The 23,501-nt window shown below is 42.1% G+C and overlaps 3 protein-coding genes across 8 annotated transcripts in view; all 3 read right to left on the bottom strand.

The window, feature by feature from the left end:
• setd5 (SET domain containing 5) overlaps positions 1-4,579 on the bottom strand; it is a 28,881-nt gene extending 24,302 nt beyond the window's left edge. For 3 of the 5 annotated variants that reach the window (XM_062394518.1, XM_062394527.1, XM_062394534.1), the window contains exon 1: positions 4,145-4,571. The gene's annotated coding sequence lies outside the window, so the exon portion shown is untranslated. Of the gene's footprint in view, positions 1-4,144 lie in introns of all 5 variants that reach the window. The other 2 variants (XR_009921787.1, XM_062394542.1) reach the window with 2 other exon arrangements.
• Positions 4,580-6,898: 2,319 nt separating this feature from the next.
• On the bottom strand, positions 6,899-11,824 carry si:dkey-19e4.5 (UBA_like_SF and PTH2 domain-containing protein). The gene is made up of 7 exons (XM_062394506.1): positions 11,612-11,824; positions 10,731-10,844; positions 10,433-10,504; positions 10,247-10,321; positions 9,620-9,717; positions 8,142-8,256; positions 6,899-8,033 (listed from the first exon to the last, which is right to left on the bottom strand). The coding sequence occupies exons 2-7, from the start codon at positions 10,836-10,838 to the stop codon at positions 7,947-7,949; spliced, it is 555 nt and encodes a 184-aa protein (XP_062250490.1). The 5' UTR covers positions 10,839-10,844; positions 11,612-11,824; the 3' UTR covers positions 6,899-7,946.
• A 1,540-nt stretch (positions 11,825-13,364) lies between these two features.
• plxnb1b (plexin b1b) overlaps positions 13,365-23,501 on the bottom strand; it is a 109,308-nt gene continuing 99,171 nt past the window's right edge. For both annotated transcript variants that reach the window (XM_062394487.1, XM_062394494.1), the window contains exons 26-39: positions 23,227-23,444; positions 22,969-23,147; positions 22,808-22,874; positions 22,267-22,413; positions 21,954-22,119; positions 21,317-21,420; positions 21,113-21,197; positions 20,665-20,831; positions 20,227-20,387; positions 18,850-18,997; positions 18,643-18,707; positions 18,077-18,152; positions 17,904-17,978; positions 13,365-15,775 (exon numbers count right to left, since the gene is read on the bottom strand). In XM_062394487.1, the coding sequence (XP_062250471.1) occupies positions 15,671-15,775; positions 17,904-17,978; positions 18,077-18,152; positions 18,643-18,707; positions 18,850-18,997; positions 20,227-20,387; positions 20,665-20,831; positions 21,113-21,197; positions 21,317-21,420; positions 21,954-22,119; positions 22,267-22,413; positions 22,808-22,874; positions 22,969-23,147; positions 23,227-23,444 (1,763 nt within the window). In that variant the 3' untranslated portion in view covers positions 13,365-15,670. The remainder of the gene's footprint in view (positions 15,776-17,903; positions 17,979-18,076; positions 18,153-18,642; positions 18,708-18,849; positions 18,998-20,226; positions 20,388-20,664; positions 20,832-21,112; positions 21,198-21,316; positions 21,421-21,953; positions 22,120-22,266; positions 22,414-22,807; positions 22,875-22,968; positions 23,148-23,226; positions 23,445-23,501) is intronic.

Raw genomic sequence — 23,501 nt, 5'->3', positions numbered from 1 at the left:
CCTCCTCCTCCTCCATTATTCTCCCAAGAAGCATTGCTTCTCAACACAAAACGGAATTACCAAGCACAGCCCTCTGCAACACCACTCCCCCAGTGCCAGGGAAATGCTGCGCCCCATTGGTGCAACTCCTGAGCTTCTGCACCAATAGGAATACACCAATGAAGCAGGCCAGAGCAACTTGTTTTTAACCCTATTGTGCAAGACAGAAGGCATACAACACACAGCAGCTGCAGATGAGCAGCTACAGAGCGGAGAAGGTAGATGGAGATAGTGCTATGTCTGTTCCCCACATTTAAAAGGAAGGGCATCCCTAATCAGTCTCTTGACAAACAGAATGATTAAAACAATCTGCATTATTTACATTCAACTATACTTTTCCTATACTGAGAAAATAAAGAGAATTTCTATAAAAGGTTATTATGACTTTTGATATATTTCCATGAATTCTTCTCACCCATGTGAATTTAATCTTTATGCTTCCATACAGGTATATATGCACAACACTGGTTTGGCACAACACACATGAAACCGTATTAACATATCAATAGCTACACCTGCCCTCCTTGTAATGATAGAGTGTCATCAGCATACAAATGAAAAGCTAAAAGGACAGGGCTTTCTCCCTCCTATTTCTATTCCTCACAGCAGCTACCCCCTGCTCTCTCTCACTCTCCTCCAAGCATCGGCGCTGCTGGAAATGGGCCAACATCCAACTTCACTCCCTCTTGTAAAAGCACACACATAAACCTAGGTTAAAATTCAGTATGCAACAGAGATCCAGACCGGAGCTGCACAATTATTTCAACTATTATCAAAATTGCAACATGGACAAATGGAATATTCAAACTGTAGGAGCTGCACATCTTTGACGAAGGTAAAACATGACAACATACCCATATAAATTAAACATTAGGGTACAACAAAAATGCCCTGTCTTACAAATCAAGGGCGAGGGAATATCCTTTGTGGTACAAAACACAGCATAAATATTTTTTGGGGACGTTGAGTGCAAAAAATATCACCGCCAGGACCAAAATCATGATTCTTACTATAATATCTGTCAAAAACAATTGCAGTAAAAGTTGTTTGGCATTTCACTCAGCCCTAATGCGTTTTCAAACACAGTATTCTGCTAATTTGAAACTTGTTTTGCAGGGCATCTCACCAAACGATCACATTTTCTTGATGCACTTAGTGAATGAGACAGATATTTCCTTAGTAAACAGCCTGATCCAGGCTAACCTTACATGTCTGCTGATTCCAAAGATCTCCAAAGTTTCAGAGGCCCACAGTGGGAAAGAAGGGTCTAAAACCTGCACACGCAGACACAGTCCTCTTTTACCAAATATTTGAAATAAAAATTGCTTACACAAGCATTTCACTTCAAAACATAATCTGAAGCTGTTGGGGAGGCCTTCAAAACCAACATGGCCAGTTAATACACAACAAAGCCGCAACAAGCAACCAAACAGTGGCTTTCCCAGGGTGGCAGGTTGAGTTAAGAAGGCACACCATGGTGTGCTTGCCTGTGCTCCAAATACTCCTTCCATTTCTTCCTTGGCTGCACACATTTTTCTCTGTTAGTGCACAAAGTTTGTTCAAGATAACAAGAAGGGTCAGGTCAAGGGGACTGCTGGAGGGGCTCGTGTTTCCAATGGTTCTGAGTGGCCAGGTTTGCAAGCTGCAACCCACACAGTCTATTAAAAGATGGGAAACATATTCAGTGAATGTCAGTCACAACCAGGGGAAACAAGGCTCAGCTCACTGCAGTCTAGCTTCCAATCGGCTTTAGATCAATCCAAATACTTGTGATGGCTGAACACCTGTAATCTTTGTCCATTTAAAGCTGGATTGACTATGGCTAAGAGACTACGCACAAACAGTTTGCAAACGCAATAGATGTACATTAATCTGGTTGGAATACCCCAGATTAGTCAGCAACCAAGCAACATCCACACTGACACTATGCGCTTATATTTCAAGTCTCATCTATCCAATAAAACGTTTTTGATCCATACAGTCTATGGTTTGATCATGTAGGAAGAAAAAATATGGCTGAAGCATGACCAGCTGACGTGTTGTAGATGCACTACAACACGTCAGCCATAAATACAACCGCAGAGAGGTGGTCGCACGCGGGGGCACATTATGTGACGGAGCCAAGTCTAACTGAACAAAATAGCGTCTCTTTTCTCTGCTCCTGCGTTGTCCACACTGCGCGCACCGCACTGTTCCACTCTCCGCAGAGCAGCTGCCTGGAGCTCGGCTACTTAGGCGACGGTTAGGGCGGCCATTGTGCTCGGATAACACGTTGCCCAAAAATGCTAAATGTAAAATAAAGAACTCTCACAAGCTTTTTAACACGCAGCCCTTTGCTGTTATGGCTCGTCAGCTTTGGAACTCGGTTCTTATGCCGTTTTACATTATGTCATAACATCATCAACCACACAAGAAAATGACAAGTCATCCGGAAACCAGGTTTAGATCCCTGAAATCAGCCCAACTGAGCTATAAGGGAACACGTAGCATTTGCTCACGAACAAGAACAGATCCGAATGATAAAACGACACAAATGTGTTTAAACACTCCGAAGATACTGTGTGTCTAACTTGGTCGAAACTTGTGATTGCTACATTCCGGATCAACAACGCTTCTCACGCTTGATCACACGTTGAAATAAAAATGGAGGCTAAAAAAGGAAACAAGAGCTCCCCTTCAAAATACCACCCATTTCTCTTCACCGCCACCGAGGCTGGGGGTTGGTAGGTGGGGGAGGTGAAGGGCAGCAAGTCGCTACCCAGCAGATCTGGCCCCCATGCAGAAAAAAATAACAAGCACAAATAGAGAAAACACTGCAAAGCTTTCAGCCCGATTCACACGCCCGAGCAAAGTTAGGAATGTTGCCAAAGACAGATGCATTAACATGATGTAGCCAAACACCACAGGACACCATTATCAGTGTAACATGTAACTGTCCACGTCAATAAAGAGACTGTGTTATACTCATGTTATTAGGTGGTTTACACTTAGCGAGGTCCACGGTGTGTCTCCTGCGACGCACCGGTTCGAAATAAGGACACAATCGACTGGAAAACATCCAAAAAGTTAGCTAACAGGCTAGTTTAGCATTTGTTGCCTGTGGCTCGTCTGCTAACGTTCAACAACACAGTAGATGGCTGGTTAGCTAACATGAGTCAACAGTAATGATCCAACCTGTGTGGTTGATGACTTTATAACATTTTACAGTATCGTGGAAAGACGAGTCACAGCGAAATCTATGCTACCCAAATCACAACGCAACTACTTGTTTTAGATCACATCAAGTTCGGATATTAGCCTACGTGGTTTGAAACTTCCGAGACCAGGAGACGGGCTCCGGGTCGAATACTTTTCAATGTTTCGTCACAACAGCGATGCAACATACACGACTTAAGCCCCTACAATGTGCTGATCTCGTTTTGGCTATGTCACGTTAGTGTATGTTACGGCTCTGCGGAAACACATTGTTGAAACTTACGCAAACGCAGATTTATTTATTAATGTTTCAAAACGACACCCATTTGTAGCGAGTAGACTTAAGGGGGGAAAAGGTTCCTCGAATTATGTATAAAATTGTCACTGGTATGTCCCTGGAATATGAAGAAGGACAAAACTGAAGTGAGGCCAAACCTTAAATACTTAACGTTGTACGAGTCAAAGCTCCTGAAAACTTGGGGGATTTGTGTTGAGCGCTCTGGGAACACGGTTGCTTGAAATAATGTGATTACGTTGACCATTGTAAAACCAGAAATGTGTTGGATTCACAGACTAACAAGCTGGCTATCGAAAACAACACGAAGAGCTGACCAAAATCCATCGAGGATCAGTCCAGACACAGCCACCCCGCGAGGCACTGCACCGACACGGGGACCTTGTTAGCTAAGGGAGAGAGCCACTGGACAGTGGGAAGAATGTGGGAGAAACAAGCTTGCTTCAAATAAACTTAGCTGGACGCTAAGTGGTCAGCTAGCTAAGTTGCTTAGCTCAACGGCTATGTTTGGCTGAGAGGAAACATGGTTGATTAGTTTGTGGTTGTTATATTTACGTTGCTGCCTTAGTGTATCGATGGTAGTATTTATAAGTATCACATATTTAAAGTACTCACCTAAAGAGGCATTCCAAAGGTGTACAAACGACGTAAATTCATACACAGTAGCGAGTCATCAGAGTATCCCAACATCAAATCCTAGTAGGCCTGTGCGCAGGCCTCGGAGTCTCCTGTATCCTTTGCCCTTAAAAGTAGCTCCCTCTCCAGGGGAAGAAAACAAACTTATTGGTGTCTCCCACGCACAGGCGTAAAGTTAAATCCCCTGTCTGTCCAGGTGCAGTGCATCAATTCAGTGTCTATGACAGGTCCTTGGTGGGTAAATCCATATATTTTGGTGTGTGGTATATTTACTTAATGGGGTATATGCTGCTCTATGTGATCCAGGGCTCTGGTTCTATCTCGGGTGCTCACATTCGCAGAGGCGCCCATCCCCCTCCGCACCGGCACCAACCGCGGGCTCCACTGAAACTGACACACAGCCACGCGACGGGGTTTCCCTGGCGACCGTGCAGGGGCTCTCTAGTTGGGCGGCCCTTGCTGCAAAGTCCAGCCTCTCGCCGGCGATTCGACAGCAAGGAGTCAAGTCCCTTTCGACGCATGATACACACGCACCTCATTGGTTCATCTCGACGCCGATCATTTGAGTTTTTTAGTTTCTGTTGTCGTCACCCACGTAATAGGGGGCGGTGCCTGCTTAGAGAGGGGGAGCGAACCATCAGATCCTCGATCACGCGCATGTACTTGGGTCCCGGTGGCGAACAGGGAGGAGTGCGGCAGCGGGTGGCTGCACCCGGGAAACAATCTGAGCCCTTGCAGAGGATCTGTACCTTCACTGTGTCGGAAAACGCTCATTATTTAGTTCAAATGGCCGTGGAGTTAATTGGAATTCGATAGCGGGATTATTGTTTTTTTGATTTGAGGGCTACGTTCATCTGCTGAAGGAGCTTTGGTACCAGTCATAGGTACCAGCACATAGGGAGAAGCGTTGGCCATATGGGCTATGTGGGACCCAGCTCCAGATGCAGGGTTAGCCCGCCGGGTCAGCCTCACCTACCGGTGTGTCAGATGAGTGGCTCCGCCAGCCTCTGCTGAGGGGTGGATAGGGAAATTGAACCGAGCGCCTTGGTTGCGTCAACGTATCACTGGTCCCTCTTCCGCTTTACACCGATATCACTCTCTTCACACACTGGCTCAAACTAAAAGTAAGATAGATACATTTATTGATCCCAAACACATGCACAGTCAACACTACATGCATATAAGGGAAATGTGTCCTCTGCTTTTGACCCATCTGGTGAACATAGCAGGACACAAAGAGCAGTGGGCAGCCATGCACGGCGCCCGGGGAGCAGATGTTAGGGGAGTAAGGTGCCTTGCTCAGGGGCACTTAGACGGTGGGGTAGGGAGAGTCCTCTTTTGACTTTTCGAACAGATCCAGGGTTTGTCAATCCAGGCATGTTTTTACAAGTAGAGACCGACACTAGGAAAGATGTCCCCACAACCAGCAGCGGGCTAATAAAACGAACGCACCGTTGGAGTTCCACCAGCGGAAGCGTGGAAACAATGATAAGCGCCACCTCGCTGTGAGATGGTAGCATCTTCAAGGCAGAAACCTTATCACCATTGTTGAGTATTGTCATAAGCCTCCAAACACACTGACCCCATAGACGGACATGCCATCTCCCCACAGATAATATTAAATAAGGAACCCATCTGATGAAAGGTCTGAGATATTTATCAACATAGAAAAGAGCGACACGATTGGTTTCATGGCATGTCATGAGCCCTAAGGGGAGCCCTGTGATTGGCTGTGGCGTTATACGCCAACGTCATTTGTTGCAGAGGTCTGACGAGCAATGGGATGAGACACCTGGATATTAAAATATTACATTGCGGCTGCGGAGCTTACATAACATTAGGTAGTGGGCACGAACAGTAAACGTCGTTAAAATACGTGTGTATTAGACGAAAATAAAGGTATATGGTTGTGGTACGAATGTACTCTGAGCGTCTTCAGTTTATTTTAAATAAGCAGCACATCCGCAGGCTTTTCGGTACGTGCACTACACTCTTAACACAATATTTAAACTATAATCCAACAAATATAGATGTTGCAGCAAATCGCCTGATATACCAAATACCACTTTGCCATGAACTGGGAATAAAGGTTTAATCCTTAACGGGAATAAATGTCTTGTATAAAAAAAACATCTCGCTGTAAGTGAATCGACATATCTTTATTCTTAACGTTAGGTTTATTGTAACCCAGTGCATTTTACTTTTTCTTAAAATAGAGAATCCGCTTCCTCGCCCCTCCCTGCTCCCTCCTGCTTGTCGCCTGTGTAATAAGCACGACCACCACATTGATTTCCCTCAGCCCCCCCCCCCCACCCCCGCCGGCCGCCATGCTGACCAGTAACCATGCAGTTCTCCACAATGCTGCCTTTGTTACTGCAGTGAAACAGCAGTGTCATATCACCAGTCTAACCCAGCTCTGCTGCAACATGGCTGAGTTTGACCCTCCCCCACACCACCGTCAGTACACACGATTACACACTGCTCCTTACTTCATCTGGAGGCGTTTTAATTCTCTCCAGTCTGAAAGCACTCATACACACTACTGCATGACACAAGAGGTATCAAAGTGTGGACATATTAGTGAATGTCTGTTTAAATATACACTTCATACTGCATGCACGTCACAGACAAGGCTTGTGTTACAAATAGAATCCTTGACAGTGGGCTAAGCATTCTGGGAGTGGCATCTCATGCCCACAGATATTTGTCAGTGAGAACAAAAGACACAGCAGATCACGCATTCTTCGTGTATTCAGATTATAAGTGTGCCAGACTAGTCTGTAACAATTGTCATCAACTTGATAATTTCTATTTTCTCGAGCTGTAAGTTGATCAAATTTGTTATTGTAACTTATCCACCCCAGGCTATCAGACTGCATACAGTTAGGCCCAGCTCAGACCTGCACTATATTTGGACATTTTGGTTGGCCTGCAAAGTCCCACCATCAAATTCTACCAATTTAAATTCTTATTTTGGAAATTTTTTCTTTTTCACAAAGGGAAAAAAAACAACAGCAAAGTCCAGTAAATGTGCACACCACACATTATACAGTATAGGGCTCTTACATGGGTATGCATATAAAATATTAATTTATCAATATTACGTCATGTTACTGAGTCTATAGGACAAGGATCTTTGGGAGAACAGTTGCATACAGACACAAAATGATTGTAATGTCAAAAATAAGTGTTCACCTTATCGATTAATACATCACCCTTCACTCAGGAATAGGGATACAACAGTCACATACTACATCTGCTATGGGTTTCATTCTAAATACATTATGCCTTAGTGTACAATACATAGCCCATTCAAGAAGCAGAACGTTTATATTGGTTAACCAACTAAACTACTTGATTTGACTTTGCCTTATCTGAAACTGGACATCAGACTAGATGTGTGTGAAAAATGATTAAGATTCTAATAAGACTATGTGGGCGGCCTGTGTAGAAAAGGGAAAGGTCAGAACAGAAAGACGTTTTAACTGCCTATATCTTGTTCCCTTGTGAGGAACCCATCTCTCTCTCCCCTCCTGCTCTCAATGGCCGACTGAGCGGCTCAGACAAAGAATGAAAGGGAAACAAATGGCCATCGTGTTTGTTTTCTGGTGTTAGGGTATGTCTTGTTCCCTCGTTCTTTAGGGTCTGCTTTTTTTTAAAGATTTTTTAAAGGTTTACACTCTTGCATGCCAAGACTTCCCGTTGCTGGGAAATTCTGCCCCCTGCTGGCTGCACTGTGGCACTGCAGAGACATTCCTCCCCCACTGTGGGTTCGAGCCTCTCAGAGTATCTTCAGGCTCCCAGTGACATTGTTCACCATCTCCTCCTCGCCCATGATGGCCAGAACAGTGCGGGACCCAGCCTCCACCTGCCACAAACAGGAGGGATTGATTTTTTATTTTCACACCAATGCACACTGAGGACAAAATCAATGATAATTCTGACAGCAAAACTGCAAAAGATATGTTTTCCTCACCTGAGTGAGCCCTGCATCTTGGACCAAGTAAGTAGGCAGGCTGAGGCTCATGGCCAGGGCCTGCAGCTCCAGTAGATGAGCCACGTTGGTGCCCTGGAGTACCACCTTCTTGGCTCTGTGTCAACACCATGACACCATTTATAAATTAAGATTTCATTTCATTATCCAGCTATATTATTAAAACATTCACCAAACACTATTCTGAACACCTGATTATTCTAGCAATAATTCAATCATATGACAGCACTGCAGTGTAAAATACCCTGCTCAAGATACAGGTCAGGAGCATCAGATAAACATCATAGCTTTTTACTGTAAAATTAAAAAATATGATTCATTATTACAAATAATGCATCAATCAAAATTATATTGATCGATTTTGACCAAGCTGTTGACTGCTGCAGTAGTATATCTGAGGATATAGAAGAAGACATGTTCAACTTGGTCCTTAGACTTTAAGGCACACTCTGCACGCTAAAATTTTTATTAGCTCTGTAGTATAGAAACAAAATCATCTTTCCTCAGCCATCAATTTTACAGTAATAGCTGCAAAGACCTTAAAGCAGCGCTTCATTTGTACATCAGGAGGTCCCAGAGGACAAAGAGTGTGGTTGTCAAGGGAGAGAAATAATCCTTGAAATCAGTTCCTGGAGCACAGTGGACACCTTATTTGTGCTAGATTTAAATATTTTACAGTACTTTCATCAAAAACAAAGCTTTTTTAAATTTACATTTAATAATTGGAATATCTTTAATAACCGGTTGATCTTCGTTTTGTCTTTAGGGAGAACATGTAATCAACAAATTACCTTTATTTTGTTGTTAATAAAATAATGAGTGATGTAATTATGAGAACTCCTAAGATATGTTGCTTGATCAAGTTGAAGGCAAAGTACATGAACATGTGTTCAAATGATCAGGGTGATACCACCTCTGACTCACCTCAATTCAAGGAACACCCCATGACTGAGTTTTACTCAAAATGGAGCAAAGAACAAAAATCCTCCAGTGAGCAGCTGTTCTGTGAAGGTGCGACAGAAGCACCTTTGTTGTTGAGAGATCTGGGGCTGAATATTCTGACTGGTTGGAGTATATGTATGGTATTCCTAATTTAGAATGGTGAGTGTATATCAAAATGTATTTCTGGGATCAGCAGTTTCAGCTACTGAGTAATTCTAAAAACCAAACTGACAAAGCCTACAATAATGGAAGAACATACACATGGAAAAATAAGACAACAAAAAGCAGCAACACAGCTCTATCATGACATAGATGAAGGAAATGCAATTTTTTATTAAAGAGAGTGTAAATAGTGTTCAAGCAAACCTCAACAATAAGAAAGAAATTATTACTGTTAATTGTTTTCAATTTGCTAACTTGTTTTTTTTTTTTATTTCCTTCAATTTTGTTAGGTGGAATTAACAAAAGACTTACCTAAACTCTAAAACAAGATCATTAATGGACTTCTACTAACGTACCCACTGTGGTCCCACTTCCAGGCCATCTCCCTCCAGCTGTTCTTCTCCTGTAGAGCCTGGTACAACCCTACAGCAGCGTGGCCTACCTGGGCTGCCACCTGCACAAACAAACAAAACACATACGTTTTCAGCCATACTGTCCATGTTTCTATGTTCTGTTTCTGAATAAAGTTACATGCTAATCTTGAAAATGAGAAATGGACTTTAAATAATGAAGAAATATCTATAACCATGCAAACTCAACCTAAAAATGTAATTTGCATGGAATCACAACAGTTTCAGTGCAAAAAGACATGAACATAATAATCCGCTGCTCTTAAAGACCTGGGAAATTCTAGACTAATTCAAATTAAAGACAGGGCTTGTGAAATAACAGAGCACATTGCAGTTTTACGTCTCAGTAAAACCAGAGATAGGTATAATTAAATGTGAAGGTAAGACCTTAAAATGTGAGGGTTTAACCTTTAAAAGCTAAAAGACCGAGAACAGTTACACCTCTTCTTTTTTTAATTGAACAGGAAACGACTACTGAGCAACTGCTAAATATTAGGGAAACAATTTCTTCTAGATGGATCATGTGTGTGAGCACACTGCATACACGGTCCACACTGGGCCCAGTGGACTAACCTTCCCAACACCCATGGCAAGGTCCATGTTCACCACAAACACCATCTTGAACATGAGGTCGTCATCTCCCTCCTCCTGTGGGTCACAGCAGACGAAAGGAGAAACTGAGATTTGGTTTTTGACAAACTCCACAAGGTCTAATGTACCAAAGTGTACCTGTGGGGACTAAGGCTAGCTTATGGGCACCTCATTCTCCAGCTTGTTGAAGTAGTACATGGCCGCCTCTTCGGCAGACACATTCCGAGTGTGCAGGAGGGCCTGAAGTCATGAAAAACAACAACAAAGGTCAGGGAACAGAGCGAGCGTTTATGTTAACACCTGCTATAATTATGGCAGAGAAATAATAATTTCACTCACACTGCTCAATTAATATCCAATTATTATTCAGGATATTTTGTTACTGGTAACTGGTGACTTAATGGGTTATTGACAGAATGAATGAACGTGGATGTAAGCACCCTGCTCTGAGTTTCTGCTGTCTCACCTGTTTGGCTGCCTCCTCTGGGATGTCCAGCTCCCGCAGCTGCTGCAGAAACACAGGGTTGACATCCTGAGACTCCGGGCCTGGGCCTGACTGCTCTGATGGCTCCATTCTTCACTGGAAAACAGAGACCAACACTGAATATTCTGTGCAGCACGGATCCTCATGAAACATGGCACAACAGATAAAATAAGCTACTATATTAGAGGTCAATTGTTTACAGGTATTCACACACAGCCACCAGGCCCCTGGAAGCAGATCTGATGAAAAGATGAAGAGGTTATTAGCACAATCATGACAAGCGAAAAGAATAAACCGAGATGAGCATGGAGCTTTAACAGCATTAGTTAAAGGGGGACTTGGACACAAATGACCTGTAACGATGGACAGTTCGTTCTCATCCAACATTGTGGTGTCATGTAGGAACCCAATTAAAGTACTTCACAAACAAGGCTCGTCCTAAATTGAATGAAGTGTGACTTGGCGTTATGAGACAAGTGAATAGGATGTTAGCTTAAAATGGCAACATCCTAGTCATGAGTTAACGGTGGCTGTCAAAAGACAAAGTGCAGCTGGCCGGTTCTACGTAGGTGACAGCTATTAGCTTCCCAAATACGTCGCACGCCTTTCATCCAACGAAAACAATGCTTCTCCCGCTAAGAAAAATCGTTTAAACCGCTGGGCCATTTCAGTGCGGATACTTGTTATTTCACACTGGCATATTGAGTATTTCGGTTTACTCCACACACTTCATTCAGGCAGCCTTTCTTGCCAGACAGATGTGGTTGGAAAACCTAGCTAACGTTAGCATTAGTGGCTACAAGCTAACTGGACTAGCTTCAGTCTGCAGTTGTGTTTTGCCGTACATCGCTGAGTTAGCTTACCTGTCCTGCGCAGCTAGCTTGATAGAAAGAACAACGGTGCCTTCCCTTCGGTGTGTGGACGGAGGAGCGTGCGTGTGGACGGGCAGTTACATTCAGTGGGATTCCCGTCGAGTACTGAACGCAGCGTTACGCCATTTGGACCCAGTGTGTTTGTTAGCACTGCCGCGCGCCGCCTCTTGTCGTGCGGGTGTAACGGATCCTCTGCTCATATCAATTCTGCGCTGATTCTATGCGCGTCCACGCCCGGGCAATGGCGCCTATTGATAACAGACATATTTATTATAACCTCATAATGATTTGAAGATTTGAATGCCCGTCAGCCAAGATGGGGATTCATTATTAAGATGGAGATGCACTGAACGTGTAGGTCAGGTGCTTGAAGTGGCTTCCAACTGACTGACTGAGGAAACAAGTCAGATAAAGGTGTCATCAGTTTAAATTTAAGATTCTAACTTTAATGAGGCTCCAGTGTTAAAGGTTTAGGTGAAAGGGATCTATTGGCAGAAACTGAATATAAAATAATCCTGTTAATGATTTCAATAGTGTGTTTCATCTAAATTGTAGATTTTTTGTTTACCGGAAAATTAACCTTTTCCATTTTTAATACTTTATATTGACATGCCGAGCAGGTCCTCTCTATGAAGAGTTAATTTTATTTAGGAGCCCAGACTGGACAAACTTGAAACCTTTTTAGTTTTAATGATAGAAGAAGGCAACCACAGGTTCATGTTTGGAAGGAGAGGGTGAGCTGAGGGGTATTCAGCGGCATCATGCAACTTCATCACTAGATGTCTCCAAACATTACACACTGAACCTTTAAGCACTAAAACTGTGCCTTAGTGTTGAGGAACTTTCCTGATTTAGACCTGGGCAGACATGCCCCAAACTCCAAATAATGCGAATTAACGCAAATGTCCAGTCTTTGCCCGGAGTGTCACGCCACCCAGTGAATGTGTTGAGGTCTCTAACATGGTTGTGGATGCATCTCAGTGTAGTCTTCTGCTGCGTTGTTCACGTGTGAAAGAAAAACTCAGGAGAAAGTCCAGACCTTATTTTTCGGACAAATTCCGGATTTCATGTCTGAAATCAGCTTTAGCTCCATTGCTTTGTGCAAAGCTACACATCATTGAACACATTATGCAATTTTCCATTGTTTCCTTCAAAAAAGCTTAGAAAATAAATAAAATCTAAAATTGTGCAAATTTTTGTTAGTAAGTTTTTTTTTTTAAAGGGGTCATATAAAGGATACATCGGATTTCATCTAGGGCCTGTGCTCCTGACCACTTGTCTCTTTCCTCAAAGCTCATGAATCCTTCAAGTTTACTTGACCTCATATTTTCACTGAAGTCAAGATTTGTTTATGGAAAGAGGTATTCTACTTGACCTTTCGAACGCAGCCTTGCTCTGAGCAGCATTGTGAAAAGCTCTTTGGAGGAACCGCTTTGTTAGGAACTTTTAGTGTAATTTTGTATTAAGAAGGGATGTTTTGAGAATACGGCCAAAGGCACTGACTCAGCCGACCCTACTGATGAGTGTACATCTCAGTGTCCTGACTGCTATTTTAACCTCAGGCCCATGAACATGCATGTAACTAGATAACCAAGCCCCAAGCAAATCCAACCAGTGGCATCCTGTCCTTTATTACGGCTGGGACCACAGCTGTTACCTTCCTGTGTTTTAGTTACACTCCCGCACATGTGAATATCTTGTGTGCGTTGACAGGTTTTTGAAATGGAAAAACAAACCTCACATATCATTTTAAGAATACTTTATTACATCAGCATGTGAGAATTTGAACCCTTTCTTATTAAACATGTTAAATCGCTACAGTTACATTTGAAATTAAAATGATATTAACACAAAATAAGAAATATCCTTAAAGCTGCTCCCTGTAGAGCATCCTCTACATTGCCAAGTTTTTACAACCTAATAACAGTTAAGAGTTTTCCCTCAGGCCGATTTGTCTGTATCATCACTGAGCTCTCAGTCCCATCTGAGCTAACAGCACGTGACACAGCAAACCATCTGTTCATTTGAACCATCAGCTTGTGTAGTGACAAACCTACGGGCTACATTCTGACACGCTGCTCAAACCTGGGAATGACACTCAGTGGACGCACATCACTGATGAGCAGGGCAGGCTCTCAAACCTTAACACTGTGGGGTCTGTGACTGAACTGTGTCTTTAGCTCTGATTTGAGTATTGATAACTTTGATTATTATTGTTGGCACTGTATTTAGTCTGAGTCTCAGTCATGTCTTCTCATACATATTGTGTTTTTTAACTCTTGAGCAGCTGTTTGTGTTCAGTCAACATCCAACTATCTAAAATCTGAAACCAGCACAGGATCTGTACCTTCGCTGTGTTAAAGTCTGTCTTCCAGTCGACATAGATTTCTTCTTGCTGAGCCCAGTCAGTGATCTCTGTGACTCCAAACCAAGACAAATTAAGCACCACCCCCAACCATACAGGGTACTTCCGAAACACTTTTAAAAAGGGAAACTGTATCAGTCTGTGTAATTTAAATAAAAACAAACATCAGCAAACATCAGCTTGTATGAAAAGTCTCTGTGCAAGAAGCAGAACAGTGTGACGATGTCCACTAAACCTACTGAACCAATAGCAGTAGAATCAATACATAACCTGGAATAAGTTGACATAACAAAATGCCATACAGACCTTCAGAACGTGAAGCAGTGCCACCTTGTGTTCAATGCAAGAGTTATATACCAACCATAATGCCAACAACAAATTAAAAGACATGTACCACTGCCTAAGCTTGAAGAACAAGGTGAACCATGATTTAAGACACTGTTCAAATCCTAAAAGGAATGTTAAAAAAAATTAACAAAATCGAAAAATACACAATAAAATACTACAGCACGCACTAGGACTCCACTTCAATAATATGAGTTTCTTTTATGGAAGGATTTCTGTTTTTCCACTAACATCTTTCCAGTGACTTGTACATTATACACATACCCACTTGAATAAGTCGAAAAGCAAGAAAAAAAAGCGTAAAGTGTCACTCTGGTTTTAAGTACCTTAAAATGCCCCGACAAGCAGGTTCTGACTCGCAATCTTTAAAAAAGCAGAACATTAATGAACAGGAAATGTCTGTGTGTGTTTCTGTGTGCGTGCGTACCACTCCAAATGAGATGTCCAGCAGGTACTGCTGTTTAGTTGTACGAGGACAGATGTTAACAATGCTGCTGCACTGGTGGTTTCCGATGGAAGTTTGGTACATAGTGTTTTTCTTGGGGTTTTAACATCAAAGAAATTAGGGCAAATGTAATGCAGCGCAGCAGGCGAGGTAGAGAGTGATAGGATTCCTTCTTAAAGCATGTGAAACTAGTGACTTCTAGATCAGTTTGCTGCATTTTCAAAATACTGCTCCCTGTATCATACAAAATATCACAACCACTGACTTCAGTATTTTGTACGAAGAGCCACAAATGCAAGATGTAGACTGACAACCAGTGCAACATGGACAACGCATATTCATGCACGCACGTACCCACACAGATTTGTGATCATACAGCAGTGAATAGCACACAAGGCTTAAAAAAGGTACCTCTTGGTGAAGTTTACTACAGAGGGGAAAACATTGACGTCAAATCCCTGTCCCTGTTCAGATCACTCATCTCCTTTCTATTACATGAGTTGCTGTCAAAGACAACAGTGTCAGGTCCAGCGTTTTTTCTACTCATCCAAACTTCTCCTCATATTCAGCACAGCAGCAGGTTTGACTGGTGTCTCCTCGTCCAAGTTTGTTCAGTGTCTACATGCGGTTTCGTTTCTTCAGTCTCTGGACTGCACAATTGCATCCTCATTGACAAGAGGACAAACGGTGCTGGGACATGAACTTTAATGCCAACTAAAATCTTCTGATCTGAAAAAAAGTTTCTTTAAATAAAAAAATAACTAAAAGCCCCTTGCTCATTTGTCCGTCTCTGTCCTGCTTCTCAGTTCAACCTGAAGACTGCAGGTTTCTTAATTTTGCCTCCCACACTCCCACCCCACTCTGTTTGCTGCCACACCAGTGGGCGTCTCCTCTGTCACAAGTCAGTGACCTTGTTCTCCACAGCAGCAGCGATCTGCTGCAGCCTGTAGCCGAGCTGCATCTTCTGGGCCGTGGGGTCCTCCTCCAACGCTGTGATGATCTGGTGAGAAGACGACAAGTCGGTGGATGAAAGGAGAGAGAGGTGAAGAGAAGAAAAGGTTGAGGAGATGTAAATGATAAACAAAAAAGTACTATTCCTGTAAACTCAAATAAATACAACACTAGCATCCTCCCAAGTCTTCTGTTTTTCTCAAGACACAGTTTCATTAAACATTAAATTTATCAGCTACAGCAACATCCAATCTCTCCCACTGTCTTCCGTCCTGATAGTTAGTTGCATCACTCACTAACTGGAGTGAAGGATTACCTAATCTAGCAGATAGTGTTTATGACAATAGCGTCATCACATTAACATTGATTTGTAAATAGTAAAAGTTAAAACAATACAAATTGCATAAAATAATATAGTATATTGATATTCATTAGCCAACAGTCGCAAATCCCACAGAATAAAATGTTTGAGATGATTTTGCCCATTATTATTATTATACCTTTAGATCACAATAACAATTATATATGACATTCCTTTTCCTCATGATAATCATGTAGTGAACATTTTCATCACAGCTTTACTATTAACAGTAACTATTAATGAAGGGGCTGTTCGTTTATCTGTTGTGGTCTTTTAATGAATAAACATACTTCATAAGTCTAAAATACCCACAATGCAATACATTAAGTAATATTAATCTATAGCGAAAAAGCCCAACTACATTAATTACGTGATATGTTGCAATATCCTCAACTGAGCGTCACAAATGCTGTTTGACACTAGCACTGCTGGGCACAAAATTAGGTTATATCTACATCTGTTACTTTTACTAGCAGAGGTTGATTTTATACATTGATATATCATTACAAATACTTAATATTATGATTAGTGCTGTCAAAAGATTAAAATATTTAATCGCGATTAATCGCATTTATGTCATAGTTAACTCGAAATTAATCGCGATTAATCGCAAATTTGTATCTATTCTAAATGTCCCTTAATTTATATTTTCCCCATCATTTTTTTTTTTTTTAATGCTCTATCAACATGGACAAGTGGATTGGCTTGCTTTATGCAAATGTTTTGTTTTATTGAAAAAAAACATTGCCAAACAGGGCGCTACAAAATATATTATAAAGTGCACATTTCAGGTAAACAAGGACCATAAGCAGGTTAAAGTTATTAGCGTTAGTTTCTGCACTATAGGTTTCTGCAACCTATAGTGCAGTTAAACCATGGCTTAATATTTTCTTTTTTTCAAGTTTGCTGTGAACATAGCAGTCAGGCTCAAACAGACAAGCAACAAAATAACAAACAAACAAAATACACAGGCAAGTGTCGGCCTACTTTGAAATAAATTAAACACAGAACTGTGTAGGGCTATTTACGTCCTCCCCATATTTGCGGAAAACGTATGAAATAAAAAGTACCCTGTTTATTAAATAAATAAAAACATATAGCTGCAGCCTAATAGCTTAAAAATATATATTTAAGTTGGCGAAATATTAAAACAAAAAGCGAGAGCAGATCAGACTGGAGGCGAACACAGATACTGAAGCTCGATAGAAACCAACTGCAGCTTCTGCTCTGATCAAGAAAAGGAGGCGCTGATCTCTGATCAGCTGAGACCAGAGAAACTCTCTGTTTTCACTGTTTCCATAGTTAAGAAGCAGTCAGTCACTGAGCTCTGATCTCACTGTGTCTCTCTGAGAGAGTGCGCTGGGGCAGGGGGCAGGGCTACGGTGCGCTATCTGGAACCACACACACACACACAGACGCACAAACACACTCGCCTGCTCCTTGTACTTCATGACGGTCTGATACGATGATATTTAAAAAAATTATTGTGACTTAGTCAACCACCAACATGCAAAAGCGTGTGTCACACGGCGAAAGCGTGAGAGTTGGCAGCTCTGCGTTAATCTCGCGATAAAAAAATTAACGGCGTTAAAATGGGTTTGCGTTAACGTCGTTAATAACGCGTTAAACTGACAGCACTAATTATGATACATTTTCAACTCCTCTGTGCGATGACAGTCTATTACACCTCGAGTGAGGAACCTAACCGAAGCCGCTAAAAACCTGACCCCTCTATAACTGCAGCTCAGTATCCTGCCCTGCACAGGCTAAGTGTGTGTGTGTGTGTGTGTGTGACTGTGTGGGGGAATTAACACACCTGGTCATAGTATTTGTTTATATACTTGTAGAGCTCGTGCAAGGCGACCAGGTAATTCAGCTCTCCAGAGTAGTTCTGAAACACAAAGCGATCAGGTTAGATGTCAAATTATGTCTTTTTTGTGTCGGTGTGTTCCTCTGCCGTGTGATGCTGTAAGCTGTGTCTGAACTCACCCTGGACAGTTCAGCAAGAGCAGAGTTCATCTCCTGGTCACTGGCTGAGATGGTCTGTCTGATGTCAGCATAGTACCTGCAAGACAGAATGCCAGACACAACAGTTTATCAGAGTCAGGTTTATTAGGCCGTGTGAGTTTGCAAAAAGACTTTGGTTCTTTGTCTGTGCAAAGACAATGGCAATATATAAACAATGTACATAAACAATGTACATTTAGTGAGATTTAGATTACTTTTTCCACCTTAGAATACTAGAACAGTGCCTGTTCTAAACCTGCCTGTTTCTAATGGGATGTTTGTAGCTTTCTTTCTGAAACGGTAAAAGTGAACTGCAGTATTTTTGAGCCACGGCATGTAACGACCTGCTGCAGGACTCTGTCCACAGAACCATCAAGCTGCTCCACTGCTGCTACACAAAGAGCTGTTCACCTGTTTATTCAAAGCTAGGTTAAGCTTGACTTGGTAAGCAGAACCTAAACTAAACATTAGAAGATAGATTTTGCTCTTAAAATCTATTGTGTTGTCTGAGGAGCAGGAGATCAGGGTTTAAATAAGCCTGAACCCACCTTTCTACCATTTGCTTGTATCGGGGGATGTCTCTGGCATACAGCAGCTTGTTGATTGGTGAGTCCTGTATTTCAAACAAAAGGAACGAGAAGCAAATACTAGTAAGAAGTAAGAACGTATCCAAATGTTTATATAATAAGTCATAATTAAAATCTGTATTATGTGCAAGTAGCTTCTTTATGCTTCCACCCCAGAATCCTCCTCACCCGTCCTAGTTTGTGCTCAGCGATGGTGCAGGAGTCCATGAATGTCTGAGAGATGACGGAGAGCACAGCGTCCACATGGTCCGACGCCTGGACGTCAAAGATAAACTGAGGGTTCTTCACAATGTTGATCCAGAAGCGCAGAGGCAGACTGAATAAACAGCAGATATTAATATCACACCTCTCCATTATCACAGTATTTGCAGAGGAACAGTTAGTTGACGATTTTCAGTCATGACTTAAGAACACCAGGGTACAGAAACAGCACCGATGAAACACCCTTCTAATTCTAAAATTCAACCACAGGTGCACAGTCCGAAGCTTGTCTGTTCCCATCTTGCATTACAATACTTCCTGAATGTTTCTCCTATGACCACTTGTAATCACATCTCATTTACCAATTCTATATGCAAATAATAAAGTACGTAATTTGTGTTCCAAAGACCAATTTATTTTGTTTTTCCCTGTCTGAGTTTACAGATGTCAATGTGTGTGTGTGTGTCCGTTTAAATCTCTGTGTGTGAGCATGAATTATAGGCTGCAGGATAGAAAGAGAGCGAGGGTGAAGAAAGACTTCCAAAAAGGTTCAGTGTCAAAGATTTAGTGCTAGAGTGTCATGTTACAGCTAAATACACCCCCTCCCCTCACCGTACCCTTCCAAACATGAAAGAAAACCTGTGGTAGCCTTCGTTTGTCATAAAAACTCAAAAGGTGTTAAGTTTGTCCAGAACTGGGCTACTGTAAAAAACATGGCAGCCTCCATAGTGAGGACCTGCTCCTGATGTAAATATAAAGCATTTAAATATAAATGACCATTCTAGGGTAAATAAAACAATAATTTGTAGGACTAAGACGAAACACACTAGTGAAAACATCCTCTCAACACTGCTGCAGTAACTGAGAGGAGGACAACAGAGGGTGTTTGAGTTGAATTTGAATGTTGGGCCTTACAGACTCTTGGATGCCACCATTTTTTATTTTTTATTAACGTTTGAAGAATCGATCACCGGTTACTTCTATGTATTGGATTTGGCTGCAACGCTGTTAACCCCTGAAACTCAAACACTTAACCTCCCTTCCATCAGCATAGTGGTGAGTAGATAATGAGTGAATTTCAATTTTTGGGTAAAAAATCCCTTTAAGATATCATAATCAAGAAACACATTAACATACTTTGTGAGGCCACCATGACCTTAGGTTGCCAAAATCTAATCAGTCCATTTTTGAGTACAAGTGAATGTTTGTGCCAAATATGAATACATTTCCTCAAGGCAAGAGATATCCCATTCATGAGAATGGGACAGACATCCTGAAAACATAATCATATTCAGTATTCCCTGTCCTACTTGACTTTTTATGTGACAACAAGGCTCTCTGTACCTGTTGGTCTTCCAAATGTGGATTGTCTCTGGGTCAGAGATGCCATGATGTCCTGCCTGGTCGTCCAGCAGGTCAAAGAAGTATTTGACAGCCAGCGGGACAGGACGGCTGGTGCTGAGGATCACTGTGAACAGGTCGTCTACAAACTTCTGCAATGTGCCCTGAAGGAGTAAGAAGAGAGGGTTTTTTACTGTACTGTGCAATAATGGTCACATCTATTTATTCATCTGTTCCTTACACTCCAGTGTAATCATGAATAGGTCACATTCACTCACTCACACTGGTCACATGTCAAACAACAACCACTGAGGACATTGTGAAGAAGTTCCACCTCTAGTGTCATTCACTGGTGAGATAAGATCTTTGTGGCCCGTGGTCAACATGTATGTGTATGAAGAAACATGTGTGATTGTTTTTGTGTTAGGTGCGTGTGTGTACCTTCATGGACAGCAGACGGGTCAGGTAGATCTCAGGGATTGCCTTGGCCCTCTCCCTCTCCCTCAGGCTGCCTCTGCGGTGTTTGGGCAACTCTGGCTCTTCACTGGCTTTCACCAGATGCCAGAGCCGCACTCCACCCTCATCTGCATCCTCAAGCATCGGTGTTTCTGCACAGATCACTGTTTTTCAATCTTTAAATGCTAAGATTTACTGAGCATGTATGTCTGATATACAGAAAGTTCATCAAATTCAATGAGAATTGAAGTGATTAACTTTTTACAGAATCACAGTTTATTGTTTGAATGACTTGAGGGGATAAGACAATTCTGTTTACATGCAGATTAAAACTCCAGGAGTGAGAGAGACCGTGTTCAATAACTTATGCCCATTTCAACATGACTACATTACTATAAAAGTAATTGGAGAACACTGTGTCATATGAACTTACTCTCTCCTGCTATATAGTCATGGTTGTCATGGTGAATGTGTTTGTTGTGGCGAGGAACCAGTGCTACTGTGGACCCGTCTGGGACCTGATCAACAAGAGATGTACAGTTAGTAAGACAGATCTAAAAGCATTTCTATTAAATTGTAAATGTGTGCTTGCATTTTCTACTCAGAGGAAGTGTTTAAGGGAATTATGGCCTCTGACCTTGTAGTGCTGCAGTGTGTTCAGGCGCTTCCAGTTGCCCTGAACCACAGACGTCAAGTCCTCGTCTGAAAGGATGAGATGACCGGCTACACCAGACCGCCACTCTGAAACAGACACAACCGATGCACCACCACAACTCTGTGAGTGTGTTAGAGTGACTAAATTTGGACATTCAATGTTTTGCAGTGTCAATTCAATTCAGTGCAGTGGAAGACAAACTACATAAGAAAATCTCCCTGTATTTACTTTTGTCTTGCTTTAGGGGGCACTGCAGCTCAATTAATGTAAAAAAAAAAAGCCCTGTTGGTTAATGTACAGAATTTCTCTCTTTTCACACAAAAAGACTTTCATGGATTTTATGGTATACAAATTATCATCTGCCACTCCCAATTAACATAATAGCAAACAAAAAAAATAATTGATGCCCTTGCTTAATGTGGAAACATGGGAGGTTTGTGTTAATCATCAACTCAAGGATTAGACTCTGACGACAAAAATTCCTAACCTGGCTCAAATATACACTTAAACCACGCAAGTAATATAATATATAACATAAGTCTGGTCGTTTTTAGATATTTTAATGTGGAGAAGTTAAACATTCTATCTAAAAAACAATGTGGTGTGACTGGATTCTCACCCAGGTCCAGTGAGTCGCCATGGGGTCGGTTGGAGAAGGAAGTGCCCTTGAAAACCTGATCCAGCAGCTTCTCCTTCACCTGTGAGATGGTATCACAGTCCAGCACTTTGGAAGGCAGTGGCTGGTTCTCATTCACACTCCCACCCTGCACTAACACGTTCAGCGTCTGCAAAAGATGAGCAGAGGTGTGAGAATGTTAGACAGGAGTGCTGCAGAAAACAGGAATACAACTTTCTGACAGTCTCACTAGATGTCTGAGATTCCTAAATTAAACAAAAAGGCAAATTTCAGTTGAAGTCAGAGTTCTGCTCACCAGGGTCTTGTACTCCACATCCTCTCGCAGCAGCCGGTTGTCATTGAGAGTGTACTTGGCCTTGCCTGTTACAGCGTCCACTGGTCCTTTATCTACCTGGTGCTTTATGGCCCTGAACAACATGTAGAGAGACTCTCCTGCTGAATCCTGTACACGCACCCAAACACAAGCCCACAGACACACACAAACAATTAGTACTGACCAAACTCACACTTCAGGAGAGAATGAGGGGCTCCAATTACAAGGAGGCTCTTCTACACCCTTTATATTAGTCACTGCAACTTTGTGCTCAAGAGGCTGAATAGTTGGGTCATTTTAATTAACCTCTAACAACTAAATTGACACTGGCTTTTTATGCATTTTATCTTCCCTCAGCGTGATGAAAGATTACTTATGCACTTCACAAATGTCAGTATTTTGGCCAATGAACTCCAAATCCATCTATTTCAGAGCTACACTAACCTGAATGGTTTCATTACAGTTAATTGATGATCCACAAATATGTGATATATATTTATATATAAAATATGTGTGGACTGACCCTGAGGAAAGCATAAAGACAGATGGACATCCAGTTGGTCAGCAGCTTCTCGACCACTGTCTCTGTTCTACAGAGAAAAACACACAAGTTATAACACTACAAAATATTTTAAAACCGACAGCCATACTTTTGACTTTTCTCCTCCTCCTCCCTCTTCTTACCGTCGCAGCATCAGTTTGGGGTTCTTGGCCACATACTGCTCCACCAGGTCATTCAAGAGAGTTTTGAGGATGTCAGTGAAATATTCTAGTTTGCCATGAAGCGCCACCGTCAGCAGGGAGGCCACATAGGCTCGGTCTCTTGGAGAGAATGTCCGCTGGCTCTCCAGCGTGTGAATGAACTAGAAAAAGAAGAGAGGAGGTGTATTATCTCTTCTTGGTAGGAAAGTCGCTCTTAGAAAGCTGAATTTTGATGATTACCTTGGTGAGGAACAGTTTGCTGTTAAGCAGGTTGGATAGCTGCACCAGACCCTGCTCCACCGTCTGCCGCCGACACTCCTGAACGTCCAAATCCCGCCTCAGTGGAGACTCTCGGTGGCCAGGGAAGAAAATGCGTTCAGCATACTTCCGGTAGTCAAGGAAAGGGATCCCTGAGCCCACTAGGTCACTGGACATGTCCATCATCTCTGTCATCAGGTCTGTGACAGGGTGAAGGTTCAGGGGTCAGAGGGACTAGTTAAGTTTTAAGCTTCTCC

The sequence above is a fragment of the Platichthys flesus genome, chromosome 2, assembly GCF_949316205.1.
Source record: "Platichthys flesus chromosome 2, fPlaFle2.1, whole genome shotgun sequence".
NCBI classification, from domain to species: domain Eukaryota; kingdom Metazoa; phylum Chordata; class Actinopteri; order Pleuronectiformes; family Pleuronectidae; genus Platichthys; species Platichthys flesus.
Note: the sequence above shows the minus strand (reverse complement) of the source record. Positions and strands in the feature narration are given on the sequence as shown.

Excerpts from the sequence above, each read along its gene's own strand:
- si:dkey-19e4.5 (XM_062394506.1), bottom strand. The coding sequence starts at position 10,838 with ATGGAGCCATCAGAGCAGTCAGGCCCAGGCCCGGAGTCTCAGGATGTC. Across the intron at positions 10,505-10,730 it reads CAGAGGAGGCAGCCAAACAG|GCCCTCCTGCACACTCGGAA; the intron begins GTGAGACAGCAG and ends TCATGACTTCAG. Across the intron at positions 9,718-10,246 it reads TTGCCATGGGTGTTGGGAAG|GTGGCAGCCCAGGTAGGCCA; the intron begins GTTAGTCCACTG and ends TTGTTTGTGCAG.